The 17056-nt window shown below is 41.7% G+C and overlaps 1 protein-coding gene across 3 annotated transcripts; it reads right to left on the bottom strand.

Moving 5' to 3' along the window:
• Positions 1-1977: 1977 nt before the first annotated feature.
• Positions 1978-13669, bottom strand: ttc14 (tetratricopeptide repeat domain 14). Of its 3 annotated transcripts, XM_069704711.1 has the most exons (13): positions 13067-13669; positions 9876-10006; positions 8785-8984; positions 8488-8572; positions 7571-7700; positions 7105-7260; positions 6497-6568; positions 6220-6339; positions 5394-5516; positions 4650-4767; positions 3796-3902; positions 3446-3645; positions 3183-3353 (listed from the first exon to the last, which is right to left on the bottom strand). In XM_069704711.1, the coding sequence occupies exons 1-13, from the start codon at positions 13198-13200 to the stop codon at positions 3286-3288; spliced, it is 1644 nt and encodes a 547-aa protein (XP_069560812.1). In that variant the 5' UTR covers positions 13201-13669; the 3' UTR covers positions 3183-3285. The 3 variants fall into 3 exon arrangements, with proteins under 3 accessions (XP_069560810.1, XP_069560811.1, XP_069560812.1); XM_069704709.1 differs by having other exon boundaries at positions 1978-3645; XM_069704710.1 differs by having other exon boundaries at positions 1978-3645; positions 9876-10003.
• Between the last annotated feature and the right edge of the window lie 3387 nt (positions 13670-17056).

Below are 17056 nucleotides of genomic sequence, written 5' to 3'. Positions count from 1 at the left end.
TAACTTTAGTGGTCATGTGCCTACATTCGCTTTTGTGCTGCAAAAAGATAGAGGAACGAAATTAGGTGATTTTGGTTTCCTAATATGAATTTGTGGGCAGTATATTTTATATATTTTCTTCATGGTATAAATCTGGATTAAAAAAAATGTCTTGTTTTTCTGTTCGGAAAAAGGTGCGCAGTTCAATTCATTCCATATTATTACCATTATGAGAGGACATGTTTTTTTTATTTTTAGTGCTCTCTATTTTCTCCTCTATCCACTGTTTGACCGTTCTAATTGAAAGTGCAGAGCAAAACCACACTTATCCATTTATCGCGAATTTTTAGGACGGAATAATCCGTGTGCTCGGTGATGCGTCTTGGCGAGGACCGAAAACTCCTCTCCAGTGATTCTTTGCGGGACTAATGACCCACAGAGTGAGCACTTAGCGAGATCTCCTGCAGTCGGTATTTTATAAAGATTAAGATGTCGGGCGTCTGAGACGGGACGGACGGGATCAGGAGTCTGTGTGTACGGCAGCATTAGATGAAGACGCTTCTTCTCTGCCTGTATATTAGTGCTTAATCTGCCCTAACAAGATAGACTGGGACGCCCGGCCTCTCCACCGCATCACTGATGATGGGACCAGTAATGATGGAGGAGGAAGGCGAGGGGTTGGCAGCTAAGCCTGAAGTAAGCTACTTTGGTACAGGGGTGGGGGAGGAGGGGCGGGGGGGGACGCACGGCTGGTCGCACAACCACTGATGATGTGTGTGTGTGTGTGTGTGTCCAGTTATTAAATCAAATATGTGACACCAAGTAGCTTAAAGCGCCAATAAGCCATAAGGCCACTTTGGCTTTAATTTGTCAAGCGACGAGTCCGGAGATGTGCGGCGGGCCGATGCAGTTTTGCGGCCTCAGTTTGAACGCCGCGTTGAAACGCGTCGAATGATGCACCACCAAACCTCCCGTGTCCACCTTATTCGACCCCGACGGAACACGCGTGTCCTTTTCACGCTGCGGCGAGGCAAAGCGTGACGCCGACACGGTATCCTGCGCGGCGGACCGAGGGGGGGAGGGTGGGGGTGGGGTGGGGGGGGGGGTATTTGCCCCGACGCTGGGCTGGTTTTGACAACGATGATGCGAAGGCACGTTGATGGAAGTCAGCTGAATCCAGTTTATTCTCAACATTTTTGATTTCTAATTTGTGCTCACTTCCTCTTACGCACACGATCTTTTGAATTCGTTTGGTTGAACGAATATCCCAAATCGGTGTCTTGTGATGTTGCAGTATGTTTCCTCCCTTCCCAATTCCCCCCCTCACCTCGCCTCCCTCCTTCCCTCCCTCCCTCCCTCGGACTTCAAACGGGCCGGTACGCAGCAGCTTCCACGCGTGTTCCCGATCAATACCCTGCTGGAAAATGAATCCACTTCCACACATATTACCGAGCCAGAAGAAACAGCATGACTTGGCAAACTGCAGCGCTATTTCTCTCTCTGGTAGGATCCTGTGCAACTCACTTGAAACAACCCCCACAGCTGAATATTTCCACCGCCCGGTTTTAACCGAGTTTTTTTTTTTGGGGGGGGGGGCGCTTTGATACCGTCACGTTAAAAATGTTGACTTTTATGTACAATCATTTTGACCTTGGATGCTTAGGCTGTCCTCCCGACACTCGTTAACTCGTGGTCTCTTCCAGGTCGGCTTTGGTCTTTATTTGGATAAAACCGAATTAAGTTTGTGGAAACCCTCTCGAGAATAATTCACACAGCCCCAAAAACACACTTTGGAGTTTGGTTACAAGTCGGTGCTGCTCTGCTTGAAGTAGTTTTTCCATCTACAGCCTCCCGTATTCACCACCAGCGACAGTAATACGTCATTATAATTTAGTTTTTGATAAAGAGTATAAGAAACATAAAGGGGAGTAAAAATTCGAATGAAATCGGAAACACGTGTGGCACGACAACTGGAAAAGCACGAGGACTTCACAGGGGTTTTGACATTTGAAAGGCTTTATTGATTTAACCGAGTTTGTCTCTCTACGGGACAAAGTGTGTTGGAAAACAGCTGGAGCATCTGGACAACGTAAAGCCCTGAAGAGTGCCGTAAGCACTGACAGTCAAGGTCGTTTGGGGCGAGGTTTCAACAAGTCACAGAGAGCACGCACGACATGGCACACGGCAGTAAACATAAGGCAGTTATCGTCTTTCACGATAAAAAGTCTCAACATCACAATTCAAGAGATTTTAAAGCCTGTGGAGCCAAATGATGCAATAATAACTCGTCAAAATGTTCCATATGTAAATCAGAGAGATTGTACATAATAATATTCAATTCAATTGGAAAATTTGTAAATGTATTCTGTAAGAAGATTCAATTACTGAAAAATGTTTTACTCTACCAGCTCAAATAACAATTTGAAGAGTTTGAAATCACATTTTATTCCATTTTGAGGAGCCATTATCTAAAAATCACAGCAGCTGCTAGCGGGCCTTAAATCTACCCTAAAGAATAGGACATCTCAAAGCAAAATAATTCATTTTCTCCAACACTTGCAGTAACTTACAGCAGCTGAGGACATTGATTCAGCAACACATTTGGCCATCTATTAGGTGCAGAGAAGGATTTCACGGAGCAAACATCCATTTGATCTTTTTTTTAAATTTGTTTTTTTTATATCTGGATAATATGAGCTTTTGTTTTGGAGTTATTTTTTCGCCTTCGTTCCTTTTTCTTTCTCAAACTGGGCAATCTGGTTAAAAATATCCAGCAGGTTAGTCGGGAGGTCTTTTTTAGGCCTCGTGCCGCCGTGTTCGTTATGATTCCCGGCGCTCTCTGAGGTTTTCCCGTGTCCGCGGTCCGAGCTGCTGCTCTCTTCCTCCGCTCTCCCTTTTCTCATTTCCTTCCCTCTCTTTACCTCTTCGGTACGGACTTCCTGCCTCCCTCTGTTCTCATACCTACCGCCGTCGAGGGAGTTCCTCGTCGAGGAGTCGTGTGCCGTCCTGTTCTCCGAGTGTTTGGAGGCGCAGCCGGAGTGTCCTGAACATTCTGATCGGAAACTAGACTTGCGGGAAAACTCGATCTCCGCCGACGAGCAGGAGAGTTTCCGCCTCCGATTATCATCTAAGCTGCTTCTCCTCTTTGACTCGCTGTCTCGCCTGTCCCTGCTCTCTCTACTCCTGCTCCTCCTCTCCGGGCTTCTGCTCAGGCTGTTCCTTCCTCTCCTCCTCCTTTCTCTACGCGAGTCGTCGGACTCTTCCTCCTCTGAAGCCGCTGACAGAGAGTACAGCTGACAGATCCTTTTATCTTCTGCGTCCTTCCCCTCTACCACCTCCAGCTCCTCCATCGCCCCGAACCCCGGGCCTCCCTTCTGGTTGAGAAAAGTGGCGGAGGTGTTGGGAGGTGCGGGATACCACTCCACCTCGTCCTCCTCTTTCTCCTTCCTGTCTCTCTCGCTCTTACCCTCGTCGCTCCTCCGGCTGTCCCTCGACGAGATCCTGCGATGGCGTTTACTCGCGCGCTCCGACCTCCTCTGCTTCTTTTTCTTCTTCTTGGACCTCCTGCGGGAGGAGGAAGACAACGAAGAGGAAGAGGAGGAGTTCCTGGAGGAAGCGGAGGATGAGGAAGAAGAAGAGGCTGATCTCTTCCGTTTTTTCTTCATCCTAAAAAAGAAAAGAAAAGAAAAAAAAAAAAAAAAATCGATGATCTTTTTCTTTTTAATCGCATGATTTATTTGTTTTAATTATGAGATGATCACGTGTTTACCGGCAGCAGGTTTACCTGCCACACCTTTAAAACATCAGCCAGCTTACCTCTTCTCCTCTTTTATGATCTTACGTAATTTCTCGGCGCTGGTCGGGCCGCTCTTAGGTTTGACCTGCTCCTTGGCCAGCGCTTCTTCTCGCATGCGAATGGATTTCTTTACGGTCGCCGGGCAAAGCGAGGAAACGCATGACGACGGCAGGAAGGCAGGCAAAGGCCCACAAAAAAACATATTCAAAACCAAACACCAATGACCCAAAACATACACCAGGGACGCCAAAACAGTGGTTTGGACCAGCGTAAAAGAAAGTATGGGGAGGAAAAGAAGGAGTTAGAAGTTTGAGGGAGGAGATGAGAGCATCACGACCACAGAGCGTTTTTTTTTTTTTTTTTTTTTACAATCATATGATCCAAGAGCAGATGGATGAGAATTCAAACAGCATTTTTTTTATTTATTTTTTTCCCCAATGAGACAGAGAAGGTTTCAACGTTACCGTATTTGGACCACGGCCACGACACACACACACACACACCGGCGTCCAGAGGAGGAGGAGTCGTTGTGCAGTTTTTTTTTGTTTTTTTTGTTTCGCCCCCACGAGGCAGGTGACAAGGCCATGGCAGTCGGAGGGGTCAAAGGGCACAGTCCCAGGGTCGCAGACACACACACATCAAAACGCTTCATCAGTATTACAAACAAAATTCATATTCACAGAAGAAGGAGAAGCATCTGTTCTTCATACATGACAACATAAACCAACCAAAACAAAAAAAAAGGGGGGGGGGGGATGGAGTCAGATGCTGTTTTTACAAATGACATACGTAGCTTTGATCTGTCTTTAAGCCTTAAATAGACACAGTGCATTGTGTGTGTGTGTGTGTGTGTGTGTGTGTGTTGGCCACGCACCTGTATCGTGTCTGTGATCTTGTGCAGAGCCTCCTGCGCCTCCGGGTTGGCGTCATCCAGGGACAGAGCTTTTCTGTACAGTCCCTCCGCTGTTACCAGTTTCTCCTGTTCTTCAAGTCTTAAGACACACAAAACAACCGATGTAAACAATTTGACTCGATAAAAATAAATCAATTACAATGCGTCTGCTCCCAACAGTCAGGTGACCTCCTTTTTACTACTGGAGCAAACCAGACAAGCCGCAGTATAATGAGGACTTTGGGATACACAGATAAATACATACATCACATACGTGTCCATGTAAGATCCACATTCATAAAGACGCGTCTTCTAAGACGAGACTAACAAAGCTGTGATGAACTCGCGTTTGCCGGGTTTTTGTTTCAGGAAACGAAAAATAACATTCCTCCTCACAAAGATCGTTTTGGAATCTTTGACAATGAACTTAACGCGAAGCAAAACAAAACTGGTGGAGCTGGTTGCACAGCCTGACGAGCTCAAGAAAATTATTGCCGGAAATTATTTTCCCGCGTGTCTGCGTGACTTTCCGGTCCAACATCACCGATATTTCTATATTTACGAAGCAGGTTTGTTGTACGGTCAAAGAGTGAGATTTGTCGTTAAATAGAACAGGACGTAGAATTTGAGTAAAAAAACAACAACAACAACAACAACTCTGTTTCAGTTAAAGCAGCGCTGCAGATCGCTCACATGAAACAAAAAAGGAGGTTTAAAAGCGCTCACTGTTTTCCTCTCTCCACGAGTGTCTGGCAGAGGTACTTCTTGGCGTTGCGGTGATCGGGACAGCTCTCCAGAGCCAGTTCGAAGTCTGTTATCGCCTTCATGATGCTGCCTTTGTTCGCATACCTGAGAGCAAACAATGAACGAACACAAAGTCAGAGCAAAAAAAAACAACAACAACTCATTCTCAGGTTTGTTCTGAGAAGATTTCATTTCATTTTTAGGATTTCTCTCAAACTGCTGAAACGTGTTTCTCTGGTTACGACCAACTGGATTTTTAAGACGTAAGTAATGACTGCGTACAGATGGGCTGATAACGTTCTTGCTTAAATGTGCGAAACACACAATTATGTAAATATATACAAGAAAATCTTAACATGTTTGCAACATTGCTGCAAGTTTCAGTGTTGTTTGAGTCCCTTTTCTGTTATCGTAACAGAGCTTCAACAGGTTTCAAATACAAAACAGGTTTGCCGTCATAAGGAGCAGAAACAGCCAAAGAATATGGCAACACAGACAATGAAATTATAACAAGAACAGCTGTGGTGTCCAAAATATTGTTCTTCACACCATGTTCTGACAAATGAAATGATTGTTTTCTTTGACAGTTTCTACTTATGTTCAAATTTACATGAAGCCAATGAACCGTATTCAACCCTCTAAAGAGGACTGAAACATTTTTAACATCCACCAAAATAAAAGCGCACCATCTAGACAGCTTTTACAACTCCCAAGTACTTGGTGCACAATTCACAAATTCTAAATTATAGCACCAAACCAAAGTTGCAGAGCTCTTATGACATCAAAGGTAACCTGAAAGTCAACCCACAGAGCTCCACGTGCCACCAGCGCTTCCACGTTATTTTTGTCGATTTCCAAGGCTTTGTTGTATTCGTTCATGGCTTCCACGTGACGACCGTGTTTGAAGTGGTCCACACCCGCACGCACGCTGGAAGCACACGCAAAACAAGGGTCCGGTTTATTTTTCGTGTCGAGTCAGCGGGAACCGCAGGAGGAAAGTTAAGACAGCTCATAAAAGTGACACAATTAGACACCGACAAGAAGAATCCATTTCCTGCGGTCAAAGTTGAATAGTTTAAAATTACCACTTTAAGGCCCAGGATGCAGACTGCTTCTTCCTGATGGCAGAAGCAAAATCCTCCTCTTGGAAAAGTTTACTGTGGAGACAAAGAAGCACATGAAAGAACTCTTTCGAAAGGCTTCTATTATTTGCCAGATCGAAAGCAAAAACTTGTATGATCCCTTTTAGCAGGATTCAGTTTGAAGAGTGAACTCATGTCAAGATACATTCACAAGCACTTAATACTGCATACAAAGTAGAAGTTTAATAAACAGTGACTCAAAGATGAATAAAGGAGTCATTCATGTCATTTTTTTTTGCTTGCCAGGCTCTCCACTTACAGCTGTAGGCACATTGTGCAACATGCCTTGACATTAGTTAAAGTATCTTTAAATAAATGAAGCTGAAGGAGCTCTTAAGAAGCTCTATAAGCTACCCGAGTTGTCGTCATCTTAAAAAGAGCTTTTTTTTTCCCTGGGTTTTTATTTTCAATCGCATTAGAGAAACCAAACATTGTCGCTAACAACACAGTAAAACTTCCAGGTCATGGTTAATCTCGGTTATCTAAAGGCAACCGGACTCACTGAAATAATGTGAAACTCTGACAAAATATTCCAGCTGCGACGCGTTTACCTCTGCAGTCCTCGCATCATCGACGGTGGGTGGGTGTCGCTGACGCCCACCTTCTCCAGCAGGTAGTCCACCACGGAGGGGTTGTGGTAACCGTGGCAACTCATCAGTATACGCTCGTACGTCTGGCTGGAGTCGCTCGCTGCACGGACGCTACGACTAAACGAGAGGTGGGCAGAAGTGAAAACTTAAGTGGATCTAAACACTTCATCATAATGACTTCAGTTACAGCAATTCTTGCCACAATTTGCTGCATTCGAGGGGTTTATTTTCTGAGCTGAATTAATACATCAGTGAGGCCATTTGCCGCCAAAAAAAAAAAAAAAGACCATCAGCTTGACTCGTTATCGACAGCGGGGTCGGTGAATGTCCAGTCTCAGCCAGGCTGAAACAAACAAATTTGATAGCGATCTTTTCCTTCAGCGGTCAGTAAACGTAGCTGGATGCTCCTTCCTTGTCGTGTTGTCACCTGTAGTGTACGGGCAGCTCCTCCCGGGTAATCACGCCCAGTTTGATGTGCGCCATGCTGGCAGACACAGAGGTCTGATGGAGGGACACGGTGATTTTCTCCTGGTAGCGGTCGATGTCTTTCAGTCCAGCTACAAAGAAAAAAATAAAATAAAACACAGCTTGGGAGAAGATTTTACTTGTTTTTCTGTGAGATATGAGGCCTGACAGAGGAGTGAGTCGTGTTGGTCTCAACACCCTGATGGCACTTTAGTTAACAGACTTTCTGAAAATTATCCACATTGATCAGTGACTTAGCTGATTTAAAACAAGTGTTTTGATAGTAGATTAAACATACAATTCATTTCTTAAACAGAAGTTCCTGGTTCCTCATTCCTCTTCTCTACTTTATCTTGTAGTAAACTGAATAAGTCTAAGTTTTGGAATGTTGGTTTGAGTCCAGTGTTTCACAGGTAAAACGATTCTCGACAAACCATAAGGGCATCTTACAGTGGAACTTCCAAGGCAGTTAAACCTCTGTTGTGATGATAAATATCAACATAAACAACAAAATTGTGCTACAAAATCAAGTGGGATTAAAACAAAAATAGTAACTAAAGCCCCGACTCTCAGGATTAAGGAAGTGTTCAGACATACAACAGCACTGAGTGAAAGAAACACAGCCAACACTTTTCTTCACATTTGGCTTAAAGTTTCCTGCAATGCAGCATCATCCAGCAAGGTGCTATTAGTAAAATTAATAAACTGTGTGAAGTGCCTAATAAGCCCATTATTAGGTTCCACCAAAATCGTACTGGTGAAAAAAAAAAGGTGTGACACCCAAAAAAAAACCCGCATTAAATCATCACAACAATGATTACAAGTCAACTTTATCTTTTTTGTGTAGAGATTAAGCTGCTAGTTGTTTAAGACACTCACCTCTGATTAAATCCCCGATCTGGTAGTAGGACAGGGGATCATCGTGGCTGCCAGAGGAGGGAATTTCTCTGATGTGACACAGAGCCTGAAGGCAGACAGAAATGGATTTAAATACATTCCTGCACAACAACAGTGCAAAGTCAGCAATGATTTTCAACTGCTTCTTATTCATTGAGAGTGAAACAAAGTCATGGATGTGTATTTGTATGTTTCATGCAGCAGTTTAAAGGTATCGGTTGATTGGTGAACTTCCTCCAGAGATTATTTGCATTTGACTGATTTGACTCGTCGCCCCACCGACAACTCCAGGTCCTCGATGTCCCTCTTCAGACCTCCCGACGTGCAGAGCAGCGTGAGAAAGAAGCCGTACTCTCGGATGTTGTTGATCCTCCCCAGCACAATGTCTCCTCTCTCCAAGTCCCGGTACATCATGGATCTTCTCTCCTCGTACGACACCTCCATGAACAACTCCGCCGGCGGCATGATGGCACAGGGCTCTGGAAGAGCGCAGGCAGAGAAAGCTGCATCAGACAAGACTTCTTCTTCATATTTTATTCTTACACATATACCGCACATCCATTTTAGATTCATTTTGTGTCATATTATCTATAAGGTTGTTTTATTTTTGTAGAAGTGACCTATGTATATGCACTCAGTGGCCAATTTACTAGGTCTTCCTGCACAATACAATGTCCTCCAATACAACAGTTCTGCAATAACATCTCTCTTCCAAAAGATCTGAATGTTTTGGGGCGAAACTGCCAGAAGTGTGAAAAATCCATTATATGTTCATTATTAAAGTCATAGTTAAAGATTACTCTGATCCACTGCTTGATGACTGAATTTCCCCCACGGGGATCAATAAGGTGTTATGGTGGTTAAGGGTTGTGATCCACAATCACCCTCATTGTTTCATCTGACACACAAACAGAACACAGAACTTCATCAATTACATCAATTAATCGATCATCAGTTAATTAATATAAATTATTTGATAATTATTATTCAGTAATCTTTTTTTTTAATTTTTTTTTAAGAAAAACAATAAACTTTGCTGCTTTCGTCTTTTTCTGTGTATCTTCGGGTGACTAAACAGGATGTTTGAAAATGTCATTCAGGTATGTTTCATTCTGTTCTCACATTAAGAAAAGAAAAAAAAACAAAAAAAACGATTACTTTGCAAAATGCTCCGATTAATATTGATAGTAAAAAAATAAATGTCAGCTCAGACCGAGTTCTGGTGGAGTTCTGAGAGCTCTGCATCCTTTTCCAGTAAAGTTTTTAAAGAGGTTAAAAGAGGCTAAGAAAGAGTAATTTAGCAGCTTTCCTGTAGATCAGATGTTTCACTGCGTACGAAGATGGCTTAATGTGGTCGAACCAACACACACCTGCAGCATCCTCCTCCTCCTCGTGCTCCTCTTCTTGAGGCGTGGCGGTCTTCCATGCTGGACAGAAGAGGATGTCGGCCTTCCTGGCGATGAACTGCTCCACCAGCGGGTTGTTCTGCTCTTCACCGCTGCTACACGGAAAAAAACAACAACACACAAACATTCTTTACTGGATAAAAATCTGGGCAAACAAAGTGTTGCACGAAGGATTTCCGTGAGACGGACGCAAAGGGAAATTAAATGGAACCGGTTGAAATGCTGCACTCTTGATCGCACTGAGATTATTACTCAACTTTTTTTTTTTCACGGATCTTCATCAGAGATTAAATCAACTGCATGACAGACCGACATCTTTGTTCTGCAGCCACACAGCTGAAACAACCCGTGAAAAAGCAGGGATGATTCCCACTGCCGTAAAAACGGTGTTGTTTTGATTGTTTGAATTCACACCTCTCGTCTTACCAAATAAATTAAAATCAATCTGCATTACTTTAAGCAACTACGACACAGCCGTCGTCGTTGAATAAAACAAAGAGATATTTAAAAAGCATTTAAAATCATCGACCTGAACGTAGACTTGGTTTGAAGTTATGGGATCATGTTTCCTTTGCTGCAGTCAGCTGTTTTTTTTTGTTTGTTCTGGCGGGTTGTGCTTTTAAAATTAAAACATTCAAACTTGATTCGAGTTACATTGAAGAACTTTGAATTAGTTTACATGTTCTGCTTTAATGCCCGGTTTAAAACGGTAGTTACATTACTTATACAGTTGAAACCAGAAGTTTACATACACTGTGCAAAAAGACACATAACCCTTTTTTTCTCACTGTCTGAAGTTAAATCAGACTAAACCTCTCCTGCTTCAGGTCCGTTAGGATTACCAACATTATTTAACTTTTGCTAAATGTCACAATAATGAGAAAGATAATATTTTAGAGAATTTTTCATTACTTTCTTCAGGGTCAAAAGTTTACATATAGTTCCTTAGTATTTAGTGGCATTGCCTTTGAACTGCATGACTTGGGTCAAACGTTCTGGGTATCCTTCCACAAGCTTCTTACAGTACTCTGCTGGAATTCTGGCCCATTCCTCCCGACAGAACTGGTGTAACTGAGTCAGGTTTGTTGGCCGCCTCGCTCGCACACGCCTTTTCAGATCTGCCCACAAATTTTCGATGGGATTCAGGTCAGGGCTTTGTGATGGCCACTCCAGGACATTGACTTTGTTGTCCTCAAGCCACTTTTTAACTATTTTGGCAGTCTGCTTCGGGTCATTGTCCATTTGGAAGACCCATTTGCGCCCAAGTTTTAGCTTCCTGGCTGATGTCCTGAGATGTTGCCTTAATATTTCCAGGTAATGTTCTTTCTTCATGATGCCGTCTATTTTATGAAGAGCTCCAGTTCCTGCTGCAGCAAAACAGCCCCACAACATGATGCTGCCACCTCCATGCTTCACAGTTGGGATGGTGTTTTCAGGTCTACAAGCTTCCCCCTTTTTCCTCCAAATGTAACGGTGGTCATTATGGCCAAACAGCTCCACTTTAGTTTCATCAGACCACAGGACATGTCTCCAGAAGTTAAGGTCTTTGTCTTGGTGTCTTTTTGCAAACTGTAATCTGGCTTTTTTATGTTTCTTTAGGAGTAATGGCTTCCTTCTTGCTGAGTAGCCTTTCAGCCCATGCCGGTGCAGGACTCGTTTTCCTGTGGATAATGACACTTTCTTACCAGCTTCAGCCATCATCTTCACAAGGTCTCTAGCTTTTGTTCTGGGGTTGATTTGCACATGTCGGACCAAAACACGTTCATCTCTGGGACACAGAGCCCGTCTCCTTCCTGAGCGGTGTGATGGCTGGACATTCCCATGTTTATACTTGCGTATAATTGTTTGCACAGATGAACATGGCACCTTCAAGCATCTGGAAATTGCACCCAAGGATGAACCAGACTTGTGGAGCTCCACGATTCTTTCCCTGATTTCTTGGCTGATTTCTTTTGACTTTCCCATGATTTCAAACAAGGAAGCAGAGTGTTTGAGGTGTGGCCTTAAAATACATCCCCAGGTGTGCCTTCAATTAACTCACATGTTGTCAGTTAACGTATCAGGAGCTTCAAAAGCCATGACATCATCATCTGGGACCACGTTGTTTAAAGACATAGTACTTTTGGTGTATGTAAACTTTTGACCTCAAAGAAAGTAATATAAAATTCTCTAAGAAATTCTCTTTCTCATTATTGTGACATTTAGCAAAAGTTAAATAATGTTGGTAATCCTAACGGACCTGAAACAGGAGAGCTTTAGTCTGATTTAACTTCAGACAGTGAGAAAAAAAGTGTTATGTGTCTTTTTGCACAGTGTATGTAAACTTCTGGTTTCAACTGTATCGATAAAGTAATTCAAATAATTTGCATTACATTTTTAACAGGGTATCAAGCTTTTTTTGGTAACCTATTAAATTTCTAAAGTAGCCTTCCCATCACCGGTCAAACGTTCAGGTAAAACAAATACGAAAAGAGTCACCACACATGAGTATTTTGTGGAGAAGCCTGGTGAGTCTCTGGTGAACCTGCAGACGACACACACATTTACACAACTATACCGCCAGGGGATTATAATCCCATACAAGGGTTAAGGTAAACGCATTGAACAAATCAACTGAGGAAGAACTGATCGAAAGTCGGCGCTCAGCTTCAATCGCTGATGTTAAAAACCACAAACTAAGGAGACTTCAATCTGAACAGCCACACTAAGACCATTACAAAAAAAAAAGACGTAAACGCTGTAACGGTGCGTTTAAAAAGTAAAAAGTCAAGTCAGACGAAGGACCTGGATCACATCCCTCCAGTTTTGAGGTCTTTCCACCGGCGTCCTCTCGAACCGAGAATCGACTTTAATGCTGTCGGTCTACAAAACACCGGATGGTTTCAAGGCCAAAGTGTCCTGCTGCAACTTTCAGCTCCTTTAAATCAAAGACTGAAGACTTTTTCTTTCTTTTTTTTTCCTGTTTGCTGCCTTTCACTGAACCAGATTTGAGGAGGTCTTAAACTGCACTATGACTTTGTTGTTGTTTGCACAAGTGTTTTAATCACTTGTTCTTAATTGTATTTAACTGTCCTTTTTTTTTTTTTAATTATTTTTGAATGCTTTCAGGTGAATCACTTCGACTTGGCCTGGTTGTTTCAAACACATGGACTTACCTCTCATACGTGGCCTTGCACAGGTCCGACACCACGGCTCGGAAGTCCGGGTTCTCCGTTTGTTCACATTTCAGCTTGTTGAACAGCGTTTCTCCGTGATACGTCAGACACTGTCTCAACAAGTCTCTGTCCATCCTCGGGTTGTTGTTGTTGTTGTTGTTGTTTACACCGCGGTCACATTATTGTACGAGTTAAAAATATTCAGTCCCGTCTTAAGAGTCGTCATTTTTTTTTTTTTTTTTTTGGGAGTGGGGGGGGGAAACAAAAGTTAGCTTATTTATTTTTTGAAAACACACGGAATATTTTAATGTTTCGGGAACAGAAAACGCGATTTAGTTTGTTGTTTTTAAGATAACAACGTTGTTTAGCTCGCTAGCAAACACAAATGCTAACGCTTCGGCACGTGAGGTTTCTGCTGTTTATCTTCTCAAAAACTCACAATTTTCACTTTAAAAGATCCCCGTTTCCCTGAAGGAGAAGAAAAGAACAAAACAAAACACAATTGTGGTTTGAATTGAATCGAGTTTAGCTGCATCAGATTAAACTCAACTGTTCAAATTTCCGAGCACAAGCAGGAACCATAGACGTGTGAGCATGCGCAACAGTGTGTTACACGGAAAATGTCGGGAGAAACAAGTTCCATGTAGGAACCATAGTGGCCACGATAAATCAATTATTAAATATGATCTATTTTAAATAATCAGTTAGTCTGCTGCCTTTGTTTTATTAATGAGCCCTTAAAATAATCAACTCAAAACCCCTCATCAAAGGTTATTATTTATGAACCTAATAAATTCTTAGGGATTAAGAGGCAAAAGTATAAAGTTTTTCACAAAAACTAAAAGATAAAACAGTAATAGTTCTACATACAGCTTTTGCAAGCCAACTATTCACAAGAAGTTGATGTTGGATCTCAGTGACTATCAGCAAAATTAGAAACACAGAGACAACACACACCATCAGCAAAAACAATTTGTATTGTTTTATATAAATCATTCAGATAAGGGCTCCAGCACAGGTAAATAAACTGAGTGCAACATGATTGAGGCGCAGTAAGATTTCTGTATAAAATGTAAGGAGTGTTGTGCACTATTTACACAGCTCATAAATATATCTCCGCTTACAGTCTTTTATAACTAATCTGCCGAGAGTTGAGATTAGAATCCCCGTAGTATTGCTGTAATTTATACGATAATAGTAAAAATAAAGTAATAATAGTAAACACCTGAGTTTGAATTGACCAAAATCAGAGGGAGCAGAGGAGAAGAGGAAATGCACCACGTAAACACAAAATCTGTTTGACAGTTTCAATGAAGGTTTCCAGCAGGTTTAGCTATTTACATGCAATGTTTTGTTTTTTCATTGGAGAAAACTCATAATGTTGATGTAGCTGTACTTTCCCTGTTTAACATATGTGTGCTGCAAAAATTCAGGTTTCAGGATTTGACTTCTAGCTTGAGGCTTTCAGTTTTACCTCAAACGGGGCCACTCTTGTAAATATATTTGATACAGCAGCAAATACAGCAGAGATTGATCTACGTTACTGATTTAAATTCAAAATGCAATGAAATAACGAGCTGTTTCTACACAGCATGCATCCCATCAACACCTACACCCTGAGAAAGTTCATATATATCCATTGTTTTGCTTCATTTTTTTCCACAAATTCCTTACGTTTCTTTCAAAAAACAACACAGTTAGCTGTAATTATAAAAGAAAAGATTCTCAGTCAGTTTGTTAAAATCCTGCAGAAACCTTTGAGCTCCAGAGAGTCAACTTTAGGATGGAAAGTATTCAAGGTGGACCTCAGTTTCATAACCACGTCTTCACCTCTGCACAGTTGTTTCCTCCGTCTCCCTCTGCCTGAAAATGTGTAAAAACCCAGAGCCACGTTCACGTCACTGTTCAGCAGGGGCAGAAGAGGTCAGATGGATTGGGCTGAAAAATATATACAAAAAAAACCAGATCGAAAACAACCGCACAGAGATGCAAAATTTTGAAAAATGTAACCACGCCTGAGAAGCCTGGTGAACGTGGACCTGTTGACATGCCTTTCATGCGTGGCCTTGCACTGGTCCGACATCACGCCTCGGAAGTTTGGGTTCTCCCTTTGTTCACATTTCAGCTTGTTGAAAAGTGCTTCTCCGTGATGTGTCAGACACTGTCTCAACAAGTCTCTGTCCATCCTCCGTTTTTACACCGCGGTCACGTTATTGTATGAGTCAGACAAACCGCAGTCGTTAGCTGTAATTTAGAGATCCCTGTCTTGTGTCTTTCGAAAAACAAATTTAAGTTATTTATTTGCAAACCTACAAAATATTTTAATATTTCAGGAACAAACAAAGCAATCCAGTTTAATGTTTTTAAGTCAGATAACAATATTTTTCTGCGTTGTTGAGCTTGCGAGCAAACCCCCATTTGAACCAGTTGTGCTGGAAAAAAATTCAGGTTTTAGGATTGGAATTCCAGCTTGAGGCTTTCAGATTTACCCCAAACAGGGCCACTCTAGCAAATACATTTTCCAAGTAAATGCAGCAGGGATTGATTGACATGATTGATTTAAGTTCAAAATTGTTGTTTCTACATAGCATGCATCCAATCGACACCTATACCCTGAGAAAGTTCCACAAATTCCTTACATTTCTTAAAAAAACAACAACAGTCACCTGTAATTATGAAATAAAAAACGTTACTGTATTTGCTCAAAACTCAAAACCCACTTGGCGCATTTGCGTGTCTTCTATAAATCAGTGGTAGTTATGAGCTGATGCAGAGTGGCCAAGGATTAGACATTATCTGTTATTATCTCTACCTGGTTTTTCAGGTTATATGAAGGTAGGCTCTTTCTTTCTATCACTCCCACTGAATAGCCGAGGGGTGGAGTATTTCTCAAACTAAATAAAAAGTGCAAGCACAAACACAAACCTATCTAGATCGAGTGTATTGAGAGGTGACATCTCTCATCATGGAAGGAAAACTCATTTGTTGGATATTTTTGCTGGGATTTCTTCATGGATCCACTGGACAAAGTAAATATTTATTACAAGTGATGGTTTTCATGTTTGTACTTTTATGGTATTTTGATAAGAGGAGACAGACAGGAGTATTTAATGAGCAGCTTTAATACTAATGAGGAAGTGGACTTTATTCTGTTATACATTTGACCCTTTTCAAAATGATGCTGTACGTATAGGTCTCCTTTGAAGAAAAAAAAAAAAAAGTTTAATTGTCTGATCAAATAAATTAGAGTAACTTCAAACTCAATTCTAAAATTATTCCGCATGAAAATTTGCCAAAAATGTGTTTATTCATTATTAGACATTACAAAATATTGACTGATTATAAGCATGAATATGAAAATCGGACAGGTTATTAAAACTTGATGAAGATACAGTTGTAAGATGAGTACGTACTTCATTGAACTGGTTTGTCTACAAGTGATTCATAAGTTTTGGTTAACCCTAAAGAGTCTGTTTAATGCTTGATTGGTCCTCTGTAAAGGACATTGGAGAATCATAAACACGGTTATTACCATAAATGCTGGCAGGCAGAAAGTATCAGTGGCCACTGCCTACATTTTGAAAAGTTATCATTAACTACTACTTTTCCGCTAAATTCAGACATTGTAAATGTAATATCGTCTGATAATTATTAAAACAAAACCCCAAAGAGCTTTTGTTAACAAAAGACAATTATAAAAAGTTGTTACTAAATTAGTTATAAAAAGTCACTTAATGCTTATTATTGAATAAAATAACTGGTATTTTATGATTATTAACCTTCAACTGCATCACCGTCAACTGCAGCACCGACAAGTGCAGGACGTCAACTGTGGCACCGACAACGGCAGCAACGACAACTGCAGCACCCACAACGGCAGCACCAACAACTGCAGGAACGTCAACTGTATCACCCATAAGTGCAGCACCGACAGCTGTAGTACTGGTAACTGTAGCACCGACAACTGCAGGAACGTCAACTGTATCACCC

Source organism: Brachyistius frenatus, unplaced genomic scaffold, assembly GCF_029030835.1.
Source record: "Brachyistius frenatus isolate BFR_SWC_R1_liver_20210118 unplaced genomic scaffold, ASM2903083v1 Contig_52, whole genome shotgun sequence".
Taxonomy (NCBI): domain Eukaryota; kingdom Metazoa; phylum Chordata; class Actinopteri; family Embiotocidae; genus Brachyistius; species Brachyistius frenatus.
This window is presented reverse-complemented; position numbering and strand designations above follow the sequence as displayed.